Source organism: Eurytemora carolleeae, unplaced genomic scaffold (assembly GCF_000591075.1).
Source record: "Eurytemora carolleeae unplaced genomic scaffold, Eaff_2.0 scaffold999, whole genome shotgun sequence".
In the NCBI taxonomy this organism is placed as follows: domain Eukaryota; kingdom Metazoa; phylum Arthropoda; class Copepoda; order Calanoida; family Temoridae; genus Eurytemora; species Eurytemora carolleeae.
Genome location: NW_019396941.1, coordinates 16,018 through 36,194, shown reverse-complemented (window position 1 = coordinate 36,194; position 20,177 = coordinate 16,018). Strand labels below are relative to the sequence as shown.

At 31.2% G+C, this 20,177-nt stretch overlaps 1 protein-coding gene across 1 annotated transcript in view; it reads right to left on the bottom strand.

The window, feature by feature from the left end:
* Positions 1-7,075: 7,075 nt before the first annotated feature.
* Positions 7,076-20,177, bottom strand: part of LOC111710351 (uncharacterized) — a 15,991-nt gene continuing 2,889 nt past the window's right edge. The window contains exons 2-12 of the mRNA XM_023484412.1: positions 17,809-17,870; positions 17,014-17,066; positions 15,031-15,114; positions 14,429-14,478; positions 13,497-13,551; positions 12,887-12,963; positions 11,989-12,081; positions 11,052-11,114; positions 9,459-9,519; positions 8,687-8,773; positions 7,076-7,934 (exon numbers count right to left, since the gene is read on the bottom strand). Coding sequence (XP_023340180.1) covers positions 7,848-7,934; positions 8,687-8,773; positions 9,459-9,519; positions 11,052-11,114; positions 11,989-12,081; positions 12,887-12,963; positions 13,497-13,551; positions 14,429-14,478; positions 15,031-15,114; positions 17,014-17,066; positions 17,809-17,830 — 732 coding nt within the window. The 5' untranslated portion in view covers positions 17,831-17,870 and the 3' untranslated portion in view covers positions 7,076-7,847. The remainder of the gene's footprint in view (positions 7,935-8,686; positions 8,774-9,458; positions 9,520-11,051; positions 11,115-11,988; positions 12,082-12,886; positions 12,964-13,496; positions 13,552-14,428; positions 14,479-15,030; positions 15,115-17,013; positions 17,067-17,808; positions 17,871-20,177) is intronic.

The window sequence follows — 20,177 nt, the reverse complement described above, 5'->3', positions numbered from 1 at the left end:
GGTTACACTGTATCAGCACCACGTCAGGTACAATTCATTTTCCTTAAACTATGAACTTAAACTATGATGTTATCTCACAAACTGCAAATCCTCTCTCCTCTACTCAACATCTCTCTCTTTTCTCTTATCTTCAACATGTTTACTTAGTTTATCATTTACCCTTATCTTAAACTAGATTTATACAAATAGTATCATTATTATTCTAGTTAACATTATTTTTTACTCTTTATTATTATATATTATTGTTTTTGGCTTTATTTTTTTAAGATATAATTTTAGAATGCAACAGATTTACTCTTCATTTTGAAAATAAAATGATTTTTTTAATTTTACTTTTTTTTTGGACAGAATATTTGAATTGAACATTATTCTAAGATGATACACATTGACAGTCTTTAAAAGAATAAAATCAGAAACAAATTTTTCTTTTAACCCCCCCCCCCCTTTCCAAATTTCGACCTTAAAGAGAATCATTATGGCTGCATGATAATTGCCCAATTTTGTTTAATATGATTTTATATTTTCTCATTATTTTTCTTATAAAGTAAGCAACAACAATCATGAATTTTTAAACAGTTTAAATTTAGGTAAATTCATAAAAACAATTTCATTTGAATTGAATAAGTACGAAACTGAAGGTTTCTAATTTCAAATTTAGATTTGTTTATGAAAACGACCTGATCTGATGAATGGTTGGGTTGGAATGAGAAAAAGAGAAGATTAGAGAGAGATACTGGAGATGGGAGGAAGGGATGAGGAGNTCGTTGAACACCTTTCTAGATATGGTATGTGGGGTGGGGTCGTCAGGGGATACCGAGGTTTAAAGTTATATCACTTGGATACAGATACAGATACATGGATGTATATAGATACACGAATACATACATAGATTCATAGATACAGATACAGATATATAGATATAAAGATACAGGTACAGAAACTTATCATTCACAGATACAGATACATAGATTCAAAGAAACAAATAAAGATACATACACCCTTAGGTATATAATTACAAATGCAGTTGCAGAAATATAGATTCAGAAATAAAGATGCTGAAACATGATTCATAAATCTTTAAAGATACAATTACAGATTAATCAAAACAGATATACAGAGATAGATACGTATTGATATATAGAAGCAGAAACAACTATAATATACAGAAAAAGAATAATAGTAATTTCTTAAATCTTTCTCAGACGACAAATATTTGTAGACAGGAAAATTCTACGAAAGTTGCAAAAAAGTTTATAATTAAGTAAAACCACTTTATGATTGTCATAAATAATTTTGCAATTCAGCATTAATATTAATGTATTAATGCTACGAAAATGTTGCAATGGATTGAGCATTCATCTAACTAATTTTCACGGATTTTCTTAAATGTGGGGAATGAAAATTAGATTTTTAAAAGGGACTGTTCACTTATATGGGTAGATTAAACTAAATAGCCTATTAGCTTTAACTTGATATTAATCTTAATTTTCAAAGACAACTGTGGCCTGAGAAAAGCCAATTTTTAATTCAGAATTCCAGCAATTGTATAATTGTAAATCTATATATAAATTTGGCTTGTCTGTTTGTTTGTATCCAAGAAACGTCAAAACGGCTGAACTGATCAGGCCCAATTTTTAGTGGGACATCACGTGACCACAGGGAAGGTTTATGAATGATGAAAATTTAAAAAAAATGTGTTTTAAAGGTTTTTAATTTTGTAAAAAAAAATAAAATTCTTGAAAATCCGCCATTTTTTTTTAAATCCGCAAAAATGTTTCTTCTTTGTTTTAAAATGTAAACAAAAAGAACATGTTCACAATTTAAATAGAAGATGGGCGCGAAGCGCCCTAAAAGCCTAGTATCTTAAATTTATTTCAATATTTTTTTTTAATTGTCTATTTTCAGAATATAACTTATCTTAAAGATTTGACGTTTTGATATGTTTTCCCTACTTACCCTGGAATCCCCATGATTTATTGAAGAGTTGGAATCTAGGAACCGGTTCATCTGAGAGAGAAAGTCGTCTTTGTATAAACGTGTTAATTTTTAAAATCACTAGCCGGAAGAGTTGTCTTTTCTGCATAAGCAACCGAGGCCCTGGAATTTCTTTGAGAAGAGAATGGGTTTTGGTTCGCCAAGAGCACACATTCTAAATTAATTGTGAACATGTTCTCTTTGTGTACATCGTAAAACAAAACAAAAATAATGCGCGGATTTTCACAAAAAATTTCGTGGATTTTCAAAATTTTCAAAAATTTAATGAAGATCGAATTTTGATGAAGACAAATATTTAAAATTTCAATCATTCATAAACCTTCCCTGGGGCCCCTAGATGTTTTTGACGTTTATTGGATACAAACAGACAGACAAGCCAAATTTATATATAGATAGATGTCCGAACACGAACACGAAAACGTTAGTTTCTTGCAAATTCTAAAATCAAAAAATTTCATATTTTTTATATAATGGCTTACAAAGGATGCCATCAAAGTATTATAATCAGATTTTACTGGGCTGTTGTTACTGAAAAAAAACGTTTCAATGGTGTCTATGCAAAGGTATACCTTTGTGCTGGAATTCTAAGCGATAAATCGGCTATTTCTCTGGCCATTGTTATCTTTAAAAAGTAAGACTAATACCAATGAATAGCTACTAGGCTACTTAGTTTACCATGGAATTACCAAAATAATTTAACGGTCTCTTTAATAACTATCCATATCTTCATTACAGGGATGCAGTTGGGATGCAATAAATAAAGGAGGGAAATGCCAAGGCTTCCCAAGACCTTGTTGGGTAATATGATATGCAATATAATGTAATATATCCTCCTATATCTATAGCATCCTTGTTGCAATACTTGAATGGAGAGATATGTAATTTTTCAACTTTTAAACAAATTTTATGGAGGTTTTTGCACTTTTAAACAAAATAAAACATTTTAATTTGCATAGAATCAACCTTATTCTGGTTTTAAAACCTGTAAAATACATTTAGTTTGTAACACATCTTTGTGAGTTCAGAAATCAAATCTAATTTATGTTTTCGAAGTTGTAAATCCGCAACTTCTTGACAGAAAAATTCGCAATTAATTTGATTGCATCCCTAGGGTTACAAACTAACATTGCGACCCTGTAAAAGTTAGGGGTTCAATAGTGCCATAATTTTGTTCATAAGTTGAAGAAGCTTTTCCTATACGATATTATATGTAAACTAACACATGAACATTACGATTTTTTTCTTTAACAAATACCATAAGACCAAAGAGAATAGATTTTAGTTAAAAAAATGGATGATCGATATATTTGGAAAAAAAATATTTTTGCTTGTACTATATAGTGATGTAATATATATCTTTACAGTTATCCAGTATTCCCTAAATAAAATTTTTAAGCAATATAGAAAAAAAATCATTTTATTAAGAAACCTTCGAGACGCATGCTNTAACAAAACTCAATCTTGACATCAGTTTACTTGAAAAGTGATAAATTATTTAAATTTCCTCCCTTTTCCCTGCTGCAAATATCCGCAAGAAGCATAAATTTGAGCAAACAGTTTAATAATGAAAGAAGTTATTACAATATTTTCCATTCAGTAATTGTGTTTAAATATCAGAAAAATAAAACTTTAATTGATTGAAATCTGACTCCAGCCAGGAGCCCTAATACACGCTGTACCTCTTGAAATACTCTTTCTTAATTTAAAGAAATAAATGTATGTATGTACAAATAAATGTATGTTTATGTATGTATGTACTATGTACAAACCTTGTTGTCTTTTTGCGAACAAAACTATTATTGGAAGGGGTGGGGTCAATATATTTAATTCTGCTATAATGATCATTTTTGTTTTTCTACGTTGAAAAAATATCTTGTTTATATTGAAGGATAATGAAGAATAAGAGGATTTATAATATTTGTATATATTGTGTTTAAACCTCAAGTACATGAGTTATTAACGAGAAAATCGATAAAGCACTATAAATACAACAAATATAGATAGTTTGTCAATTTTTAGAAAAAATATTTTCAAATATGATTTTCTGGAAAGTCAACAGCAACAAGAGTAGTTTCGTATGGAGCATGTTAACTTTTAAAGGGACTGTAAGCTTATACATTTGTACTTTTATATGTACATGATGAGTAACTGATCATTGAGGGCTGAGAACACATTGTGTTCATCTCTCAAATAGTGTTCTAATTACAGTATTACGGGAGTAAGTGTACACTAACGTACAGTGTGAACTGAACATCGATGATGTTAAATGTATTTTGTCTACATTGAAAATACTTATTATTCTTTGTCCAAAGCAGTTATCAAAATGGAAATATATATATTTTCCACGACTTTTAGAAAGTAAATATTAATATTTCTTAAATATAAAACAGGTTGTATCAAGTGTTTAACAATAACAAGCTTTTCTTAAGATTAATAAAGAAAAGTGCGATATCCTTAATCAGTCAAAGGGTAGTGTAGTGAATTAGACACACCGATGGAAGGTGTTCATTTACTGGAATACTCAAAAAAAAAAATTTATGAAGAGATTAAATACCCATGGTTCAGTATAATACACATTTCTGTTTACTGTTTGGCACTTATTTTAGGATTCATCTCTAATTGGATGATGAGATTGATAGACATAAAGACGTTACCGCCTTTGATTTATTGAGTTAATATCAAATAATGATTATCATTCACAAATAATATAAAACAAATAAATTATTGGTTAAGAAGTCTCTGAATTTATGGAATGGTAGATTTTCTTTATTTTTCTGTCCTGGCATGATTGACATGATAGTGCTCCTGGTGGCTTATAGTTGATGTTCATGTGGGTAAACTGCATCAGGTAATAGATGACAATGTTTTGAAGATTTAATACATTTCTTTGCAAAATAGAGGGATAGCTTTTCCCTTCTTGACTCCAGGGTCTCCAGTTCACTGGAATCCAATGCACTTATATATTGAACATAATCTTTGCTCACTGGATCCGTTCAAGTCCATTGTTTTGGTGAACTGCAGTGCAATACAAAACAACAGTACTTGACTATACATCGAATAAAGGTTTTATAGACTGTTAATAGGTCTTCCATTTTCTACTGGTTCTGAATCGTCACCAAGCACGTGACTAAACACTGCCCTATTTACTTTATAAAAAACTACATACCCCTATTTTTTCATTTAAGTGTCAAATTACCATATTCCTCTGTTCAGAATACTCAGGGGGGGGGGGTAGGGACGGGACCAGATTTTTTCATCTTTTGAAAATACGTACTTTTAGTTCTGAAAGATTGGCTAGTTGATATGTATGCAAAAATGGATATTTCATGGGTATTTATTTATTTTCGCAAATACTGAGATTTACGTAAAATAGTATAAAACCCATTGAAAAATTGTTAAGACGACATTTTATAAATTTTTTCGATGTATGGCTCATGTATTAACTCGACTTTCAGTATAGTATTTACAGATTATTTATAAATATTTTATTCATTCATTCATTTTATATTTATATACACTTACACTTCTTAGAGAGTCACCATAAACAGAAATTAGTCCAGGGGGGGCTGAACACACCTTGGGGCCTGAAGACCCTCTGGAAACCATACATTTTACTGATCCAGGGGGTGGGCTAAGCCCCGACCCCCCCCCCCCCCCGTATACCCCGTTTGTCAACATTTGTATCTTAAAATTCGCCCAAAGTTTTAATTTGAAATTAATTTGGGAAAATTATGACAAAAATTTGCTTAGAGCGCTCAGAGACTTCTGTGGAATCCTGCATCGGGACTCACATATCTAGCGCTCGTATATATTTTTCAATTTTCGATTCTTAATCGTATTATGACTATATTGCTCATCAAAAATGCTTTTAAAACAATTAACAGCAGCCCAAAGGAGTTACGCGCATGCCGCGTTTAATTACAGGACAGAGAGAGAGTCTGTTCTAGCCGCGGCGCTCGGCCTGTCGTGTAACTCTTTCAAGCAACTGCCTCCAAAGTAAAATACCAATATTATATAAAAGTTAAATAATCTATTCAATTTGGAATAGTTTCGTTGCATAAAGTAAAAGAAGAAATTTGAAACGAATTGAATTAATGTTGCCGGAAACAGAGCACACCGGACTAATCAGAGTGAGCAGCATTCGGATTCTTCTATTTGAAATCAAACGTGTTTTGGTCTTTAATTCAATAATCATTTACTTTACTGATTTGTTTATTTATACATTTTCATTCAATATTTCAGAAAACAAAAAAGTATTTTAGAAAAAAGGCTTACAAATTATGTTTAATGGGTCAAATTGTGATCGAAAGTCACAGCTTTCTGGAATATTGACAGAACCGTTAAATCCACGTGAGTGATGTGCCTTCAGTTAAATTTTTGCATATATTTTTTTCTGGGTCAAAATTTGGCAAAGGGAAAGAAATGCAAATGTTTTTAAAAATTGTTATTTTAAATATTTTCTACTCAATTACACTATGTCAACTTTTAAGCCAGACAGAAGGTAAAAAAATGTCTAAAAATGATAAAAAAAAACGATCAAACGATGAAAAACGAACGGTTGAAGATATGCTTTCTTTTCCTAGATAAACCAAAGGTCATTGAACTTGTTGAAAAACACTTTTGGTTTTTTATATTATAAAACACTTTATGTAGTGCTGTTAATGATAATTAGGTAGGATGATCGGCGTTGCCAATGCCAGGGTTTTTATTATTCATAATCATAGTTACTCCCGCAATCAGGGATCTTCCTAAAGTTGTTTCGTAATTAGGTCGTGTTTTTTTTGCCAATGTCTTCTTTCTGGATCAAAATTTGACGTAGTGGAAGAAATGCAATGTTTTTTTAAATATTTTTATTTGAAACATTTTTTTTCTTACATTACGTCAAGTTTTGACCCTGACACACAGAAGATACATTAAAAAAACGGCCCAAAAACAATGCAATTACAAACGTGTTGTAACGATCATATTGATTTTAAATAAAATTCTTAAGTTTGTCTTAAACCCATGCCCTTCAATTATAAACACTGTAAGTAGTGCTATATATAGATGCATATATTGATAATCAAATCCTTCCACCCTGTCATAGTCAATCATTTATTCATAAACTTAAGTGTATTCATACATTTTCTAAGCTTTAAATATGAATACTCAATCATTCATAAACTACAGTGGATTCATGAATTGATAGTTTCAGGGACACTAACAAGAGATGAGAAGGATTATTTGGTTTGAATTTATTGCCAACAAATGTATGTTTAGATTTTGGGGCTAGTCGTCAGTGCATTTCTTTAGACATTATGACATTACAAATAGACACTTTTTGTAATGTCTGATGTTGAAGTCTCTAGATTTATTGTTTAAAATAGAGCTAGATATAAGAAAAATAAGTAAAAAAATTCCTTTTTTAATTTATGGAATTGAAAATGAAATTAAACCAGCATTTTTTTAGCAAAAATGATAAAAACAAACTTTTGAGGCACAAAGAACCATGACTGAATTGATGTATGAAGTGCTCGTAATCTTTTGCATCCATACTTTTTAATAACTTTATAGGTTCTTAAATGTTCTAGCGAATTGGCAATAGACAAACATAAATCCGAAAGAGGTGGCAAATCTAAATAGATGAATATACAAGAGAGGTGGCAATGTTAAATAGATGAATATCCAAGAGAGGTGGCGATCTTAAATAGATGAATATACAAGAGAGGTGGCAATCTTAAATAAATGAATATCCAAGAGAGGTGGCAATCTTAAATAGATGAATATACAAGAGAGGTGGCAATCTTAAATAAATGAATATTCAAGAGAGGTGGCAATCTTAAATAGATGAATATCCAAGAGAGGTGGCAATCTTAAATAGATGAATATCCAAGAGAGGTGGCAATCTTAGATTCTTGGTGAAGTATATCCAGAAGATCTTGGGTTAAGCTCAATCTTTTCTAAATTGAAAACATGCATTTAACAATATAATTTACTGTCGTTTTTGCTTATAAACAAAACATTCAGTCAAAATATAATTATGCGAAATAAAATTCGAATATGGAGAAAAACAACAGTTTTCAAAATTAATCAATTTTATCGACAAAATATTATATTTACAATATTTGGAAACTTTTTTCTTATAATTCCAAAAATCTGGCCCAAATTACTGAAAACAAATGTTTCAATCGAATTAAAGTTTAAAGAAATTTTTTTATGATTTCTGATCAACAGAAAATTTCAAAATTCTTGATCAATTAAAAAGAAAAGAAAAATCAATTGAAAAATCTAAAAAGTAAAATAAGAACAGACATTAAAGAGACTAGTTGAATTTACACTTTTAAATTTAATTTAAAGGGACCGTACGCGAAATTAATATGTACCCTTAAAAAAGAGACATGTCTCGTCTGATTTACATTGGTACTTTTAACCATATATCGAAGTAACAAAAAGGAATTAAGATATTGTCGTTTTTCTAGCTTAAAATGTGTTTAAATTTGAAATTAGACATAATTCCACTTGCACTTTAACTTAAAAAAACCATAATTGAAAGAAACAAATTTGTATTACAAGAATAGGGATATCTCATTTACCAGTGATCAGTTAAAGGCTCAAAGAGAACCGTTGTGAATCAGCAGATCATTTGAATTAACATCTAAACTGTAAAGTCCCTTTAAAGTATTATTATTATTGTGGAATAATTAGTTTCTACCTGTACTAAACTGTTAAGTTTACTGAACACGGATTCTAATGAACTAGAGATACAGGACAGTGAAACTCTTAGCTCTTCAAGTAAAATCTAAAAATCAGAACGACACGGTCTTTTAAGTTTCAAAGCAGTATCTTGTTCTAATTTGTATCTTTCCTTTAGTTGGTTGCAAAGCATTTTCTAGCTACAGTTGGTTGCAAAGTATTTTCTAATTACAGTTGGTTCAAAGCATTTTCTAGTTTCAATTGGTTGCAAAAGATTTTCTAGATACAATTGGTTGCAAAGCATTTTCTAGATACAGTTGGTTTTGCATTTTCTAGTTACAGTTGGCTGCAAAGCATTTTCTAATTACAGTTGGTTGCAAAGCATTTTTTAGTTACAGTTGCCTGCAAAGCATTTTCTAGTTACATTGGTTGAGAAGCATTTTCCGGTTACAGTTGGTTGCAAATCATTTTCTAGTTACAGTTGGTTGCAAATCATTTTCTAGTTATAGTTGGTTGCAAAGCATTTTTTAGTTAGAGTTGGTTGCAAAGCATTTTCTAGTTAGAGTTTGTTGCAAAGCATTTTCTAGTTACAGTTGGTTGCAAAGCATTTTCTAGTTACAGCTGGTTGCAAAGCATTTTCTAGTTACAGTTGGTTGCAAAGCATTTTCTAGATACAGTTGGTTGCAAACCATTTTCTAGTTACAGTTGGTTGCAAAGCATTTTCTAGCGTTCTTTCAATTCCTCGAAAAATCTTGATTTCCGAAAATATTCCATTAACTTTATTAACTCACCTTTAATTGGAATTGCAGCATCGCTGGAAGATGTTTTGGTTGCAAGATTTGATACGGATCCCTGCCAACAGATTTTTTTAAAAAAAATTTATATAAAGCGGACCCGATCGGTTCAGCCGTTTTGACGTTAATTGGATACAAACAGACAGACAGACAAACAGACAAACAGACAAGCCAAATTTATATATAGATTAGGCTTTTAGGGCGGATCTCGCCCATCTTCTATTTCAATTGTTAATATTTTCTCTTTGTTTACATTATAAAACATTAAAAAAAAGTTCGCAAATTATAGAAAAATTTTTGTGGTTTTTTTTTTATTTTTGAAAATCGAATATTTTTGGAGGCAAATTTTCAAATTCCGATTTTCCATAAATTCCTCTTAAATGTGAGATCCCACAAAAACAATTTTCACGTTTATTGACAGCAAGCGAACAAACTTACACCCGCCCAGACGAGCAACGTTTATATTTATGAATATGTTCATGATATTAGTAATAATAGAATGATGTAAATTAAAAGGATTGTCATTGAAATCTTAGATTGCTCAATAATCATCCACTTATAGTGCTTTGATTGCTCAATGATCATCCACTTATGGTGCTTTCATTGATCAATGATCATCCACTTAAAGTGATTTGATTGATCAATGATCATCCACTTAAAGTGCTTTGATTGATCAATGATTATCCACTTATAGTGCTTTGGATGATCAATGATCATCCACTAAAAGTGCTTTGATTGATCAATGATTATCTACTTATTGTGCTTTCATTGATCAATGATCATCCACTTAAAGTGTTTTGATTGATCAATGATCATCCACTTATAGTGCTTTGATTGATCAATGATCATCCACTTAAAGTGATTTGATTGATCAATGATCATCCACTTGAAGTGCTTTGATTGATCAATGATCATCTACTTATAGTGCTTTGATTGATCAATGATCATCCACTTAAAGTGATTTGATTGATCAATGATCATCCACTTAAAGTGTTTTGATTTATCAATGATCATCCACTTAAAGTGCTTTGATTGATCAATGATCAACTACTTATAGTGCTTTGATTGATCAATGATTATTCACTTAAAGTGCTTTGATTGATCAATGATCCTCCACTTAAAGTGCTTTGATTTATCAATGATCATCTACTTAAAGTGCTTTGATTTATCAATGATCATCTACTTAAAGTGCTTTGATTGATCAATTATCATCAACTTAAAGTGATTTTATTGATCAATTATCATATCCACTTAAAGTGCTTTGATTGATCAATGATCATCCACTTAAAGCGCTTTGATTTATCAATGATCATCCACTTAAAATGATTTTATTGATCAATGATAATCCACTTGAAGTGCTTTGATTGATCAATGATCATCCACTTATAGTGCTTTGATTGATCAATGATCATCCACTTAAAGTGCTTTGATTGATCAATGATCATCCACTGAAAGCGCTTTGATTGATCAATGATCATCCACTTAAAGCGCTTTGATTGATCAATGATAATATCCACTTAAAGTGCTTTAATTATTTTACTTAAGAAAGAGCAAGATGCAAAATTAATCCTAAATAAAAATGTCTGCTGCCTAGTTCCATCTTGTGCCGCTAGGTTTGAATATGTACCAGGGAGCTGAGATAAGGCGGGAAACCTAAATATATTTGTTTTCAAATAAATCGTTGGAACAATTTCACATCAAAAGATTAGCGCAAATTATAAATGTCTATGGCCCATCTGTTTAAAAACTATGAACGCTGTACAGATGAAATAGTTAATGATAGAAATGTCAAAAGTTTACGCCATCATGTTGCAAAGATCTAGCGTTTATAGAGTTTAAGTCGACCTTTCAATTCCCTCAATATGATTTCTTTAATTCTTGAATAATAAGCTAATTAATTGTAATTATAAACTTATTGTGATCATAAACTCTTGTTTAAACTATTTGTTTTTAACAAAAACCAATGTTTTCCAGCATCTTTTAAAATGAACTTTTCTTAAGAAATTTTCTAAAATGTTGATATGGGTTAGAACTTAAAACTTGTCCTATGACTGGGGTTATCATGATTCTAGTTTGCAGTGGAAACCAGGTAAAAAATCTGAACGAGAAGTTGTCGAGTTTGACTTTCATTCCGACTAGTTTTGTTAATCATGTTGAACTTCCTAGATTTCAAATCTTTATTATGGTAAAGTTTGCTTTATTGAAGCTTATTGAACAATATCTGTATCCTAAACGAATAATATATGGAAATCTATTCAATAACGATCGTTACACCATGCCTTCGTTTTTGTATCGTTTTTGGTACGATTTTGGGTCTTTTTTTAGCATAGTTCTTCTGTCATGATTAAACTTTGACAACATTCTAGAAAAGTAAATGTTTAAAACATGGTTCGATCTAAAATTTGATTTTCTTACACTATTCCAAACTTTGACCCAGAAAAAATGTTGTCAAAATAACGATCAATATTTAAATTTAAATTTGAGTTAGGAATTAAATTTAAAAAAAGAACAGAAATTTTGACGTCACCTGTCTAGTGTAGAGGTTAGATCTGGAACTCCGCAACCTGGATCCGGGTCATCCAGTTGACCCTCCAGCAGGTAGTACCCGGAAAACCCGTACCTGAACCATCAGATTATCAATAAATGAAAAATATTAAAATAAACAGACATATTTTATTAAAAATAACCAAAAGAAAATGCTTGCAGTTTCGCCGATAGTTTTTTTGGAAATATAGACAAGCATAAAAATATTCCTACTGACATCTCCTCTGCCCTATTTCTCTATTGTGATATTAATCTGTACCAATTATTTTTTAATTAAAAAATTGCAAATTTGCAAATTGTCTTTTAAGAATTCTTGCAAAACTTGTGCAATATTCTTCCTTTTGCTATGGCTTTCAAAGTGATATAAAATGTTAAAATCCAATGACCATCGGTGGGTCTAAATAAAAATTTATTTTATTAAATTAAGTTATTCAGGCAGATGAGATGAGGGGCTTGTGCTTGTTAGAAATGTATTGAGTATTTGCCACTAACTGAACAGCATCAGAATTTTGGTTTTACTGTTCATCAATTTTGGAGTCGTTATATTTGTCGACGGGATGGAGTTGTACTTGTACACATACAAAAATATTTTCTCTATAGGTCTGCGACTACGAAAGATATTGATGATAAAAATGGATCCGATTTACATACAGTGGTTGGTGTTTATATCAATACAATGATGACGACATTTCTATTAAACTTTATTTCTAGAAAGTTTTTTTTCAAATTACAAATGTACATAGAAGCTGTTAGTAGACAGCTTCTTTTAGTTTCCATGTTATGATTGAAAGCTTGGTAGAAATTAAAAATTTAAATCGAAAGTCGTTTTCATTGTATTGATATCATCGACAACCACTTTTAGAAAATTAAGAAAATGTTACCCATAGAAAGCAGTCCCTGCGTGAAACAACCAATCAGGAACAGGAATAGTTTTCAAATCTTGTCCATTTAACTCAGCCTATATATACAAGGTGAGGCAAGAAAAATTGCAAAATTGTACCTTTTTTGTGCAACTCTCCTGTAAGGTGTTTTTTCATTTTTTTTGGAAAATTTGTAATTTTTTTGTGGTACTTCAATGGTCCAAAAAAAATCCGCGAACCTTTTTTCTATCAAAATCAAAAGTTCGGAAAAACAAAAATGTGTAAATAAATTGTTTCTATCGAAATCTAAAATTTTAAAAAGATTGAATCACAGAATATTAGAAAATTTGCAAAATTGTAATTAGAAAATTCGCATTTTTCAGTTCTGGTATAATTTTTAAGGAAAACTGCGTTTAAGTCATTTTTACATGAAAGAAGGCTCATACAAGACTTAGAACTTTCTTCAGTAGTTTTTAACACTAATAAAGTCTAGAAACGAGTAAATGCCATCAAAAATTATCAATCTTCACACTAATAAGTTATCTTCATGATTTTTCTCAATCGAGCCCAAAAAAACAGTTGGTAGGTGGCAATACTAAAGAAAACTGTCTTTGAGAAAAACAATTCTTACCAAAATTCCCAAGACCCAGCCAATTGTTACGCCAATAAAATATCCAAGTTGTCTCCTAAATTAATTAAATAAATTAGATATGTATCAAGGATCAAAGAGTTCATTAATGACTTTTAAAAAAGAATTATAATTTCGACTAATGATACACGTTTTTGAAACTATGATATTAAAACTATGTCATTATACTTCTAAATATAATCAAGCTTTGATAAGTAATAATCTAAAATCAATAATTTACAATTGATAATAAATATTTCAGAATCGATAACTAGTAATGTATGTTTATTCATTTTGAAAATCAATAAAAGAATAATTGATAAGTATAAATAAATTTTTAACAAACATCTGATGAGCACTGAAAACAACAATGTGTGACATGTATTTAGAAATTCGAATAATTTTTTTCTGTTTTTGCTTAGAGCTCACTATACTTCATTTATTTTTAAGTTTTAAGACAAAGAAATTGAGGTTTGTCAGAACCCCAAATTTTCTAACCCCTGTATCTTTTCAACCTTAAGGTGTAAACCTTTGATATTTTAAACTAAGACAATTTTATCTAACAGAATGTATAATTTAAAATATCAAAGGTCTACAACATCGGGTTGCATAGATATAGGGTTTAGAAAACTAAATTTCTTTTCAAATCAAAATCTTGCTGCGTGAAAAATTCTAAGAGAAAAGAAATTCTTAATCCGAACTTTGAATTGTTTTTCTGAAAGGTGCTGCAACTACAGACTACTGACTAATGAGTTTATGCCACAAACTTTTATATTTTAATCCCCATATCTCTTCAACCCAATGTTGTAGACTCTAGATATTTCAAACTATAGTTTCTCTCAAATCAAATATTCCAACTTTGGAATATCAAAGGTTTACACCATCAGGGTGCAAAGATATATGGATTAGACAATTTTAAAATCAATTCCTTTTACCTGTTATTAGTTAGGGTTTCTTCCTCCTTAGTCTGTCTAGCATCCTCAACCTTAAAGGAAGTGTAAGCGTAATTTTAAGTGACCATATATGCAAACATTGCAATGTCAGTGTCTAGAGATGGGCATCATATTTGATAACGCACTTATAATTTTTAAAACCGAACAAAATTTTTCGTGAACGATGGGTCGTTCAGAGAAATGAAAACTATCGTTTTTTTAAACGAACGCTTTAGGTCGTTCAAACAAACTTGGAAAACTTAGTTTTTTTAATTGAACGAACGAATTTTCCAAAAGATTTTGAAAAACGATAGTTTTTTACTAAACGAACGATTTTTTCAAATAAACTGAAAAGATTTTACTGAACAATTGTTCAGTGAGAAAACGAACGAAATATATGGAAAATGAACGATAATTTTAAGAATGAAGGAAAGTAAATTTTTGTTGAACCATTGAGAAAAAAACGATGAATGAACGAAATAAAAAAGTCGAATGCGCCCATCACTACCCGTGTCATACCCCCCCCCCCCCCCCCTATGCAGTAAATTTCTTAAGGGACTCTAATCTGTTTTAGGGTGGTTTAAGGCTAAAATATATATAATTACCTCAGAAGGAAGAGAGGAAAGGAAAGTTTGAATATTCTCATCAAAAACTTCAATAGTTTTCACCAATACAGCCCGTTCAGTCACCTTTATGCATATGTTTATGGTTGTTAATCGTTTTCAAAAACGATCGTTTCGTTTTTGGGAAAAAACGATCTTTGAACTTTTAGAAAACGAATAACGATCGTTTCTGAAAACGATCGGTTTTTTAAAACGATTTGCGACCGTTTTTAAAACGATTGTTTTTTTTAAACGATCGCTTTTGAAAAATGATCGTTTTGAAAAAAAAAATTATTGACAATTATGTTAACGATCGTTAACGAAGGGTCGTCGTTAACACTCTTTAACGAAGTTTTGCCGTTAACGATCGTTAACGAAGGTTCGTCGTTGACGATCGTTAAAGAAGGATCGTTGTTATCGATCGTTAAAGAATGGTTGTCGTTAACGATTTTTATAAAAAACAATGGTTTTTAATAAAGATCGTTTTTCAAAACGATCGTTTTAAAAACGACTGTTTTTTAAAAACGAACTTTCTTAAAAAAAACGATCTTTTTTAAAACCCGATTTTTCGTCGTCGTTTTCATAACGAAACGATCGTTTTTCAAAAAAAATGAAAACGTTAACATCCCTACATACGTTATACGTATACAGTTGGAGCCATAAAACCGTGCAAATGCAAAGATCCCATGATGCCCGATTCAAAATAGTATAACCCTTGAAACCATTATATGATCAATAATGTTGAAGATATTGTCGTTTTTCTAGGTTTAAAAGTAATTCATTCTAAATATTCAATTTTTAAGACTAGGAACTTTAATGTCTTGTTCATATTGATCATTCAAATCTTTAAAGGGTATCGTGGTGAATCGGACATTGCCATCTACTTTGCATTGAGGCCTGAGGACCGCTAGAAGTTACGCTTATGGTCATGAAAATAGTCCTATTCAATAAATAAGTTTAGCCCTCTGGAGAATTATTTTGGAGACGATCATTGTCAGACTTAAAGAAATAAAGACAATAAAGACAGTGTTTGCGAAAAATGAAAGGGGGTGTAGGCTTACGGCAAATAGGAGAAAATTGTTAAAAACGACTCATACCGAAGAACGTAGTATCCATACAAATTCAGAAAGTTGCAACTTGCAACAAACGATTCGGACCCTTTAGATATTACAACCTATAATCATTAATAATTTTTCGTCGCATTTTCATACAGCTAATATTTCATAATATTTTTTATTTGTTTTATATACTTTACCCCCTTTAATTTTTCGCGAGCACTCCCTTTAAGTGACCCCCAGAAATAGAGTCTGAATCACACTCTATAAAAGTGACTTTCGGAAGTATGTTTCTAGAGACAATGAACGCGATTGTGTTATCTATAAAGATAAAACAACGATATCTTCCACATTCTTACTGAAAACCAAGGATTTAATGCAAAGAAAGTTATTTCAGAAGTGTACGTATCTTTTGTACGGCAGTGTTACTGCCTCTGGGCGGTAATGTAAACACAAGACAGACATCGAAGCCTGACATGGGATCCATCTTTCACATAAATAATCAATGAAATATTCTGGTTATAGGAAACTATTATGTGAATTATCAAAATTATCAAAATGAAATGCTCTTAACCTCCTCGGATACTAAACGAACACTGAGGCATCTATTCTTGTTTACAAATCCGCCCAGAGAGAACTGGTTTCAATATGTACGCAGAGTATACGCAACTGCAATTAACTTTCCTTTCATTACATTCTTGCTAAAAACGATATTTTAAGGGTCCTGTTGTGAATCCGGCATGTCCCGGATATATGGCGGGTCAATTAAAACTACGTCTGCAGTACTTTAAGATGACTAAACATTATATACTAATACTCTACAAATAAATCAGTGTTAATTGTAATGTATTTTACATTGTAAGAAATAATGCTTCGAATTTAAATAAAATATAAAAATGTTTTTAAAATAAATTTCTCATCCCATGCTAACCTTGTATTGCCATTCTGAATAGAGCCCTGAACTCTCAAACGAAGAGGATGAACCTGAAATAAATTGATAATTTCTTAATATTTTGTTCATTTCTTATTTTACATTGTATAAGGAAAGCTCCTCCCAATTGGTTAATAACGAGCGTTGATTCTTTGGGAGATAATGTAACGAGGCAATTCGGAAATCTCCCATTCTGAAGAAGTGAGGGTAGAGGGTAATATTGGATAATAATATTCTGCTAATCCAATTTTACATCATTTTTTGAATATTTAACTTTTTTCATAAGCGTGTAATATATATAGGTTAACTAAAATATAGTCGGATACTTCTCTTTCTTCAAATGAGATGCAACAAAAAAGTTTAAAGTTTTGCATTTGTTATGCAATGTATTTCAATAAACCCAAACCGGACTTCCTCATAAGTATTTTCTATTCAGAAAGGCATATAAACTTTGTTGTGGCATGTTTACAACCGGGGTTTTATTTCAGAAGTAATGTTTTATCGGACCTAAATATTTATTACTTATCATTACTAAATTAAAACTTTTTTTTAGGTTTGAAATATATTCATATTTGCAACCATGATGCTTCTCTGGTACCATGGAGTTCATCGAACAAGCGATCCTCTGTGATTATTCTCGAACAATACTACATCACAAAACCTGTCAAATGACCCTCAGGAAATTTTTAAAAAACTAATGAGGAAGTCAGGTTTTGGCTTGTGGATATGCAATGAAAACAGAATTGTATGTGCACACTAGATTAAAACTTATGTATCTATGATTTATATATAAACCTGCTGCAGAGTAGATGCTCATAGCTTGATTTAAACTCCGGAATAGTTGAAGATCGGTAAATCTGAAAATAAATGTAAAGAGTCTTTGCCACAAAATCTGATATTTCGATCCTCATATCTTTGCAATCCAATGTAGTAGACCCTAAGGAATATAATTCTTTTAGATTAAATAATCTAAGTTTTATAAAAAAAAACTCTACCAGGTTGCAAAGATTTAAGAATTAGAAGAAAAAAGACTTAATTTCTTTATCAAAAATAAAAAAATCAAAAAGACTCTGAGTGCTGTCGCAAAGAAATGCAAATTATACAATCTTGAAAACTTTTTAAGTGAAAGGGGAAACGAAGACGACATTAATTTTATATTTTTCTTTTTCTCACTGCAATGCTATCAGACAATGCATATTGAAAGCTGAGTAGAGTCTAATGGTCCAAAGTAAACTGGAGCAAAATTATTCTAAAGTTGTCATTAGTTTATCAACCTACATTAATCCCAGCCCCACCCCTCCCTATTCTACCTTCCACCCCTCCCCTCTTGTATACTGCGTCCAATTAAAAACTTTTAAAAATACCTTGAGTGGGTGTTTGATGATTTTACTGATTGTTTGCAAGGAATTTGCATAAGCAAATTTGAACTAGACGATAGCTAGACAAATAATTTATTTACCCGTTCATACTTTTGCTACTCCCTATTTTAACCCAAAGAATCAGTTTTGTCAATTACCATTATGTCAACTGGCTTAAATTTACCACAATGTACTGTACATCCTAGTTGAGCACACTTCTTAGATTTTCATACTTTAACTATGTAACTGTCTTTAATGTGCTAAAGACTAATCAATTTAACTGTATGACGTGTACTAGACTAAACAATATAACTGTCTGTAATGTACTAAAGACTAATCAATCTAATTGTATGACGTGTACTTGAATAAACAATATAACTGTCTTTAATGTACTAAAGACTAATCAATCTAACTGTGTGTACTTGAATAAACAATATATCTGTCTTTAATGTACTAAAGACTAATCAATCTAACTGTGTGACGTGTACTAGACTAAACATATATCTGTCTTAAATGTACTAAAGACTAATTAATCTAACTGTATGACGTGTACTAGACTAAACAATATATCTGTCTTAAATGTACTAAAGACTAATCAATCTAACTGTGTGACGTGTACTATAGACTAACCAAAGGAACTCTGTAACGTCTATTTATAAACTAACTGGCGTGTACTACAGACTAATCGATACAAATGATCCGACCTACTTGTATAACTGTCTCAAGTATACTGTTGACGAATGAAGTCTCTGTCTAACGTTTTTTTCCTTCATGTGAAATTTCCTTGGTTTTCCCCTGCTATCTAACCCCTTTGTCTGACCATGCTATAGGCCATGATAATATTGTTCGATAAGAACCACAATTAATAACTTAAAGTAGAGACGGAGGGTTCAAAAATGTCTTTTGAATAAGACAGGGGGTGGGGGGGTTGAATAGTAATTTAAAGTGTGCTCTCCCTCACACAGAAATGTGCATAAGCAATTTTCCAATTTTTATGAACGATTTTTCTAAGCAAGCGATTTTTAGAGAGAAGTTCTTTTCTCAACGAAAGGTTTTACTGAACAAACGAATTTGTTAAACGATGTTAAACGATCGTTAATGCCAACAGTAAACGAAAAAACAACAAAAAAACAAATAAACTTGTCCAACTATGACAACTGAAATGGACCGATAACGAACGACCAAAATTGTAAAAAAAAAGGGTCGAACCTGTCCATCTCTACTTCTAGATCTCTTGAACTAGTTTGATGAATTGCTGGTATAGGACCAAGGTACTTAAATAGGGTTGGTTACTCTCGATACGCTCCAATGTACGGAAATCGTCGGCTCCCTAGCATAGATAGATATGATCCGCATATGACGTCACTTTCGCCTCATAATCAGTGATGTCATATGTGGATTCTATCTATCTATGCTAAGGAGACGACATTTTCCGTACATTGGAGCGCATCACTCTATACACTATAACCTCGTTGGAGTAACCTGACTTTTTAAGGAACCATGGTAAGGGCGGGGCGTACACTGTACGGTATATAAAGTATCTGTATAAGATGTAATAGATATGATTCAAGGAATCTGAAACTATTGTCCAAGCACATTAATAGATTAAATCAGAGAAAAGAAAAAACTCTCCCCCCTCCTCCCTCCTCCCCCCCTCCCACCTCTTTACATGATGCTTTTCTCTAAATAGCTTAGTCAGGTTTTAAACAAATGAAGTTTTGATAAAGAACTGTAAATCTAGGTGCATAAGACTTCAGACTATTTTTAACTCTAAAAATAAACTTAGAAACTACCTGCAGTCTCCTG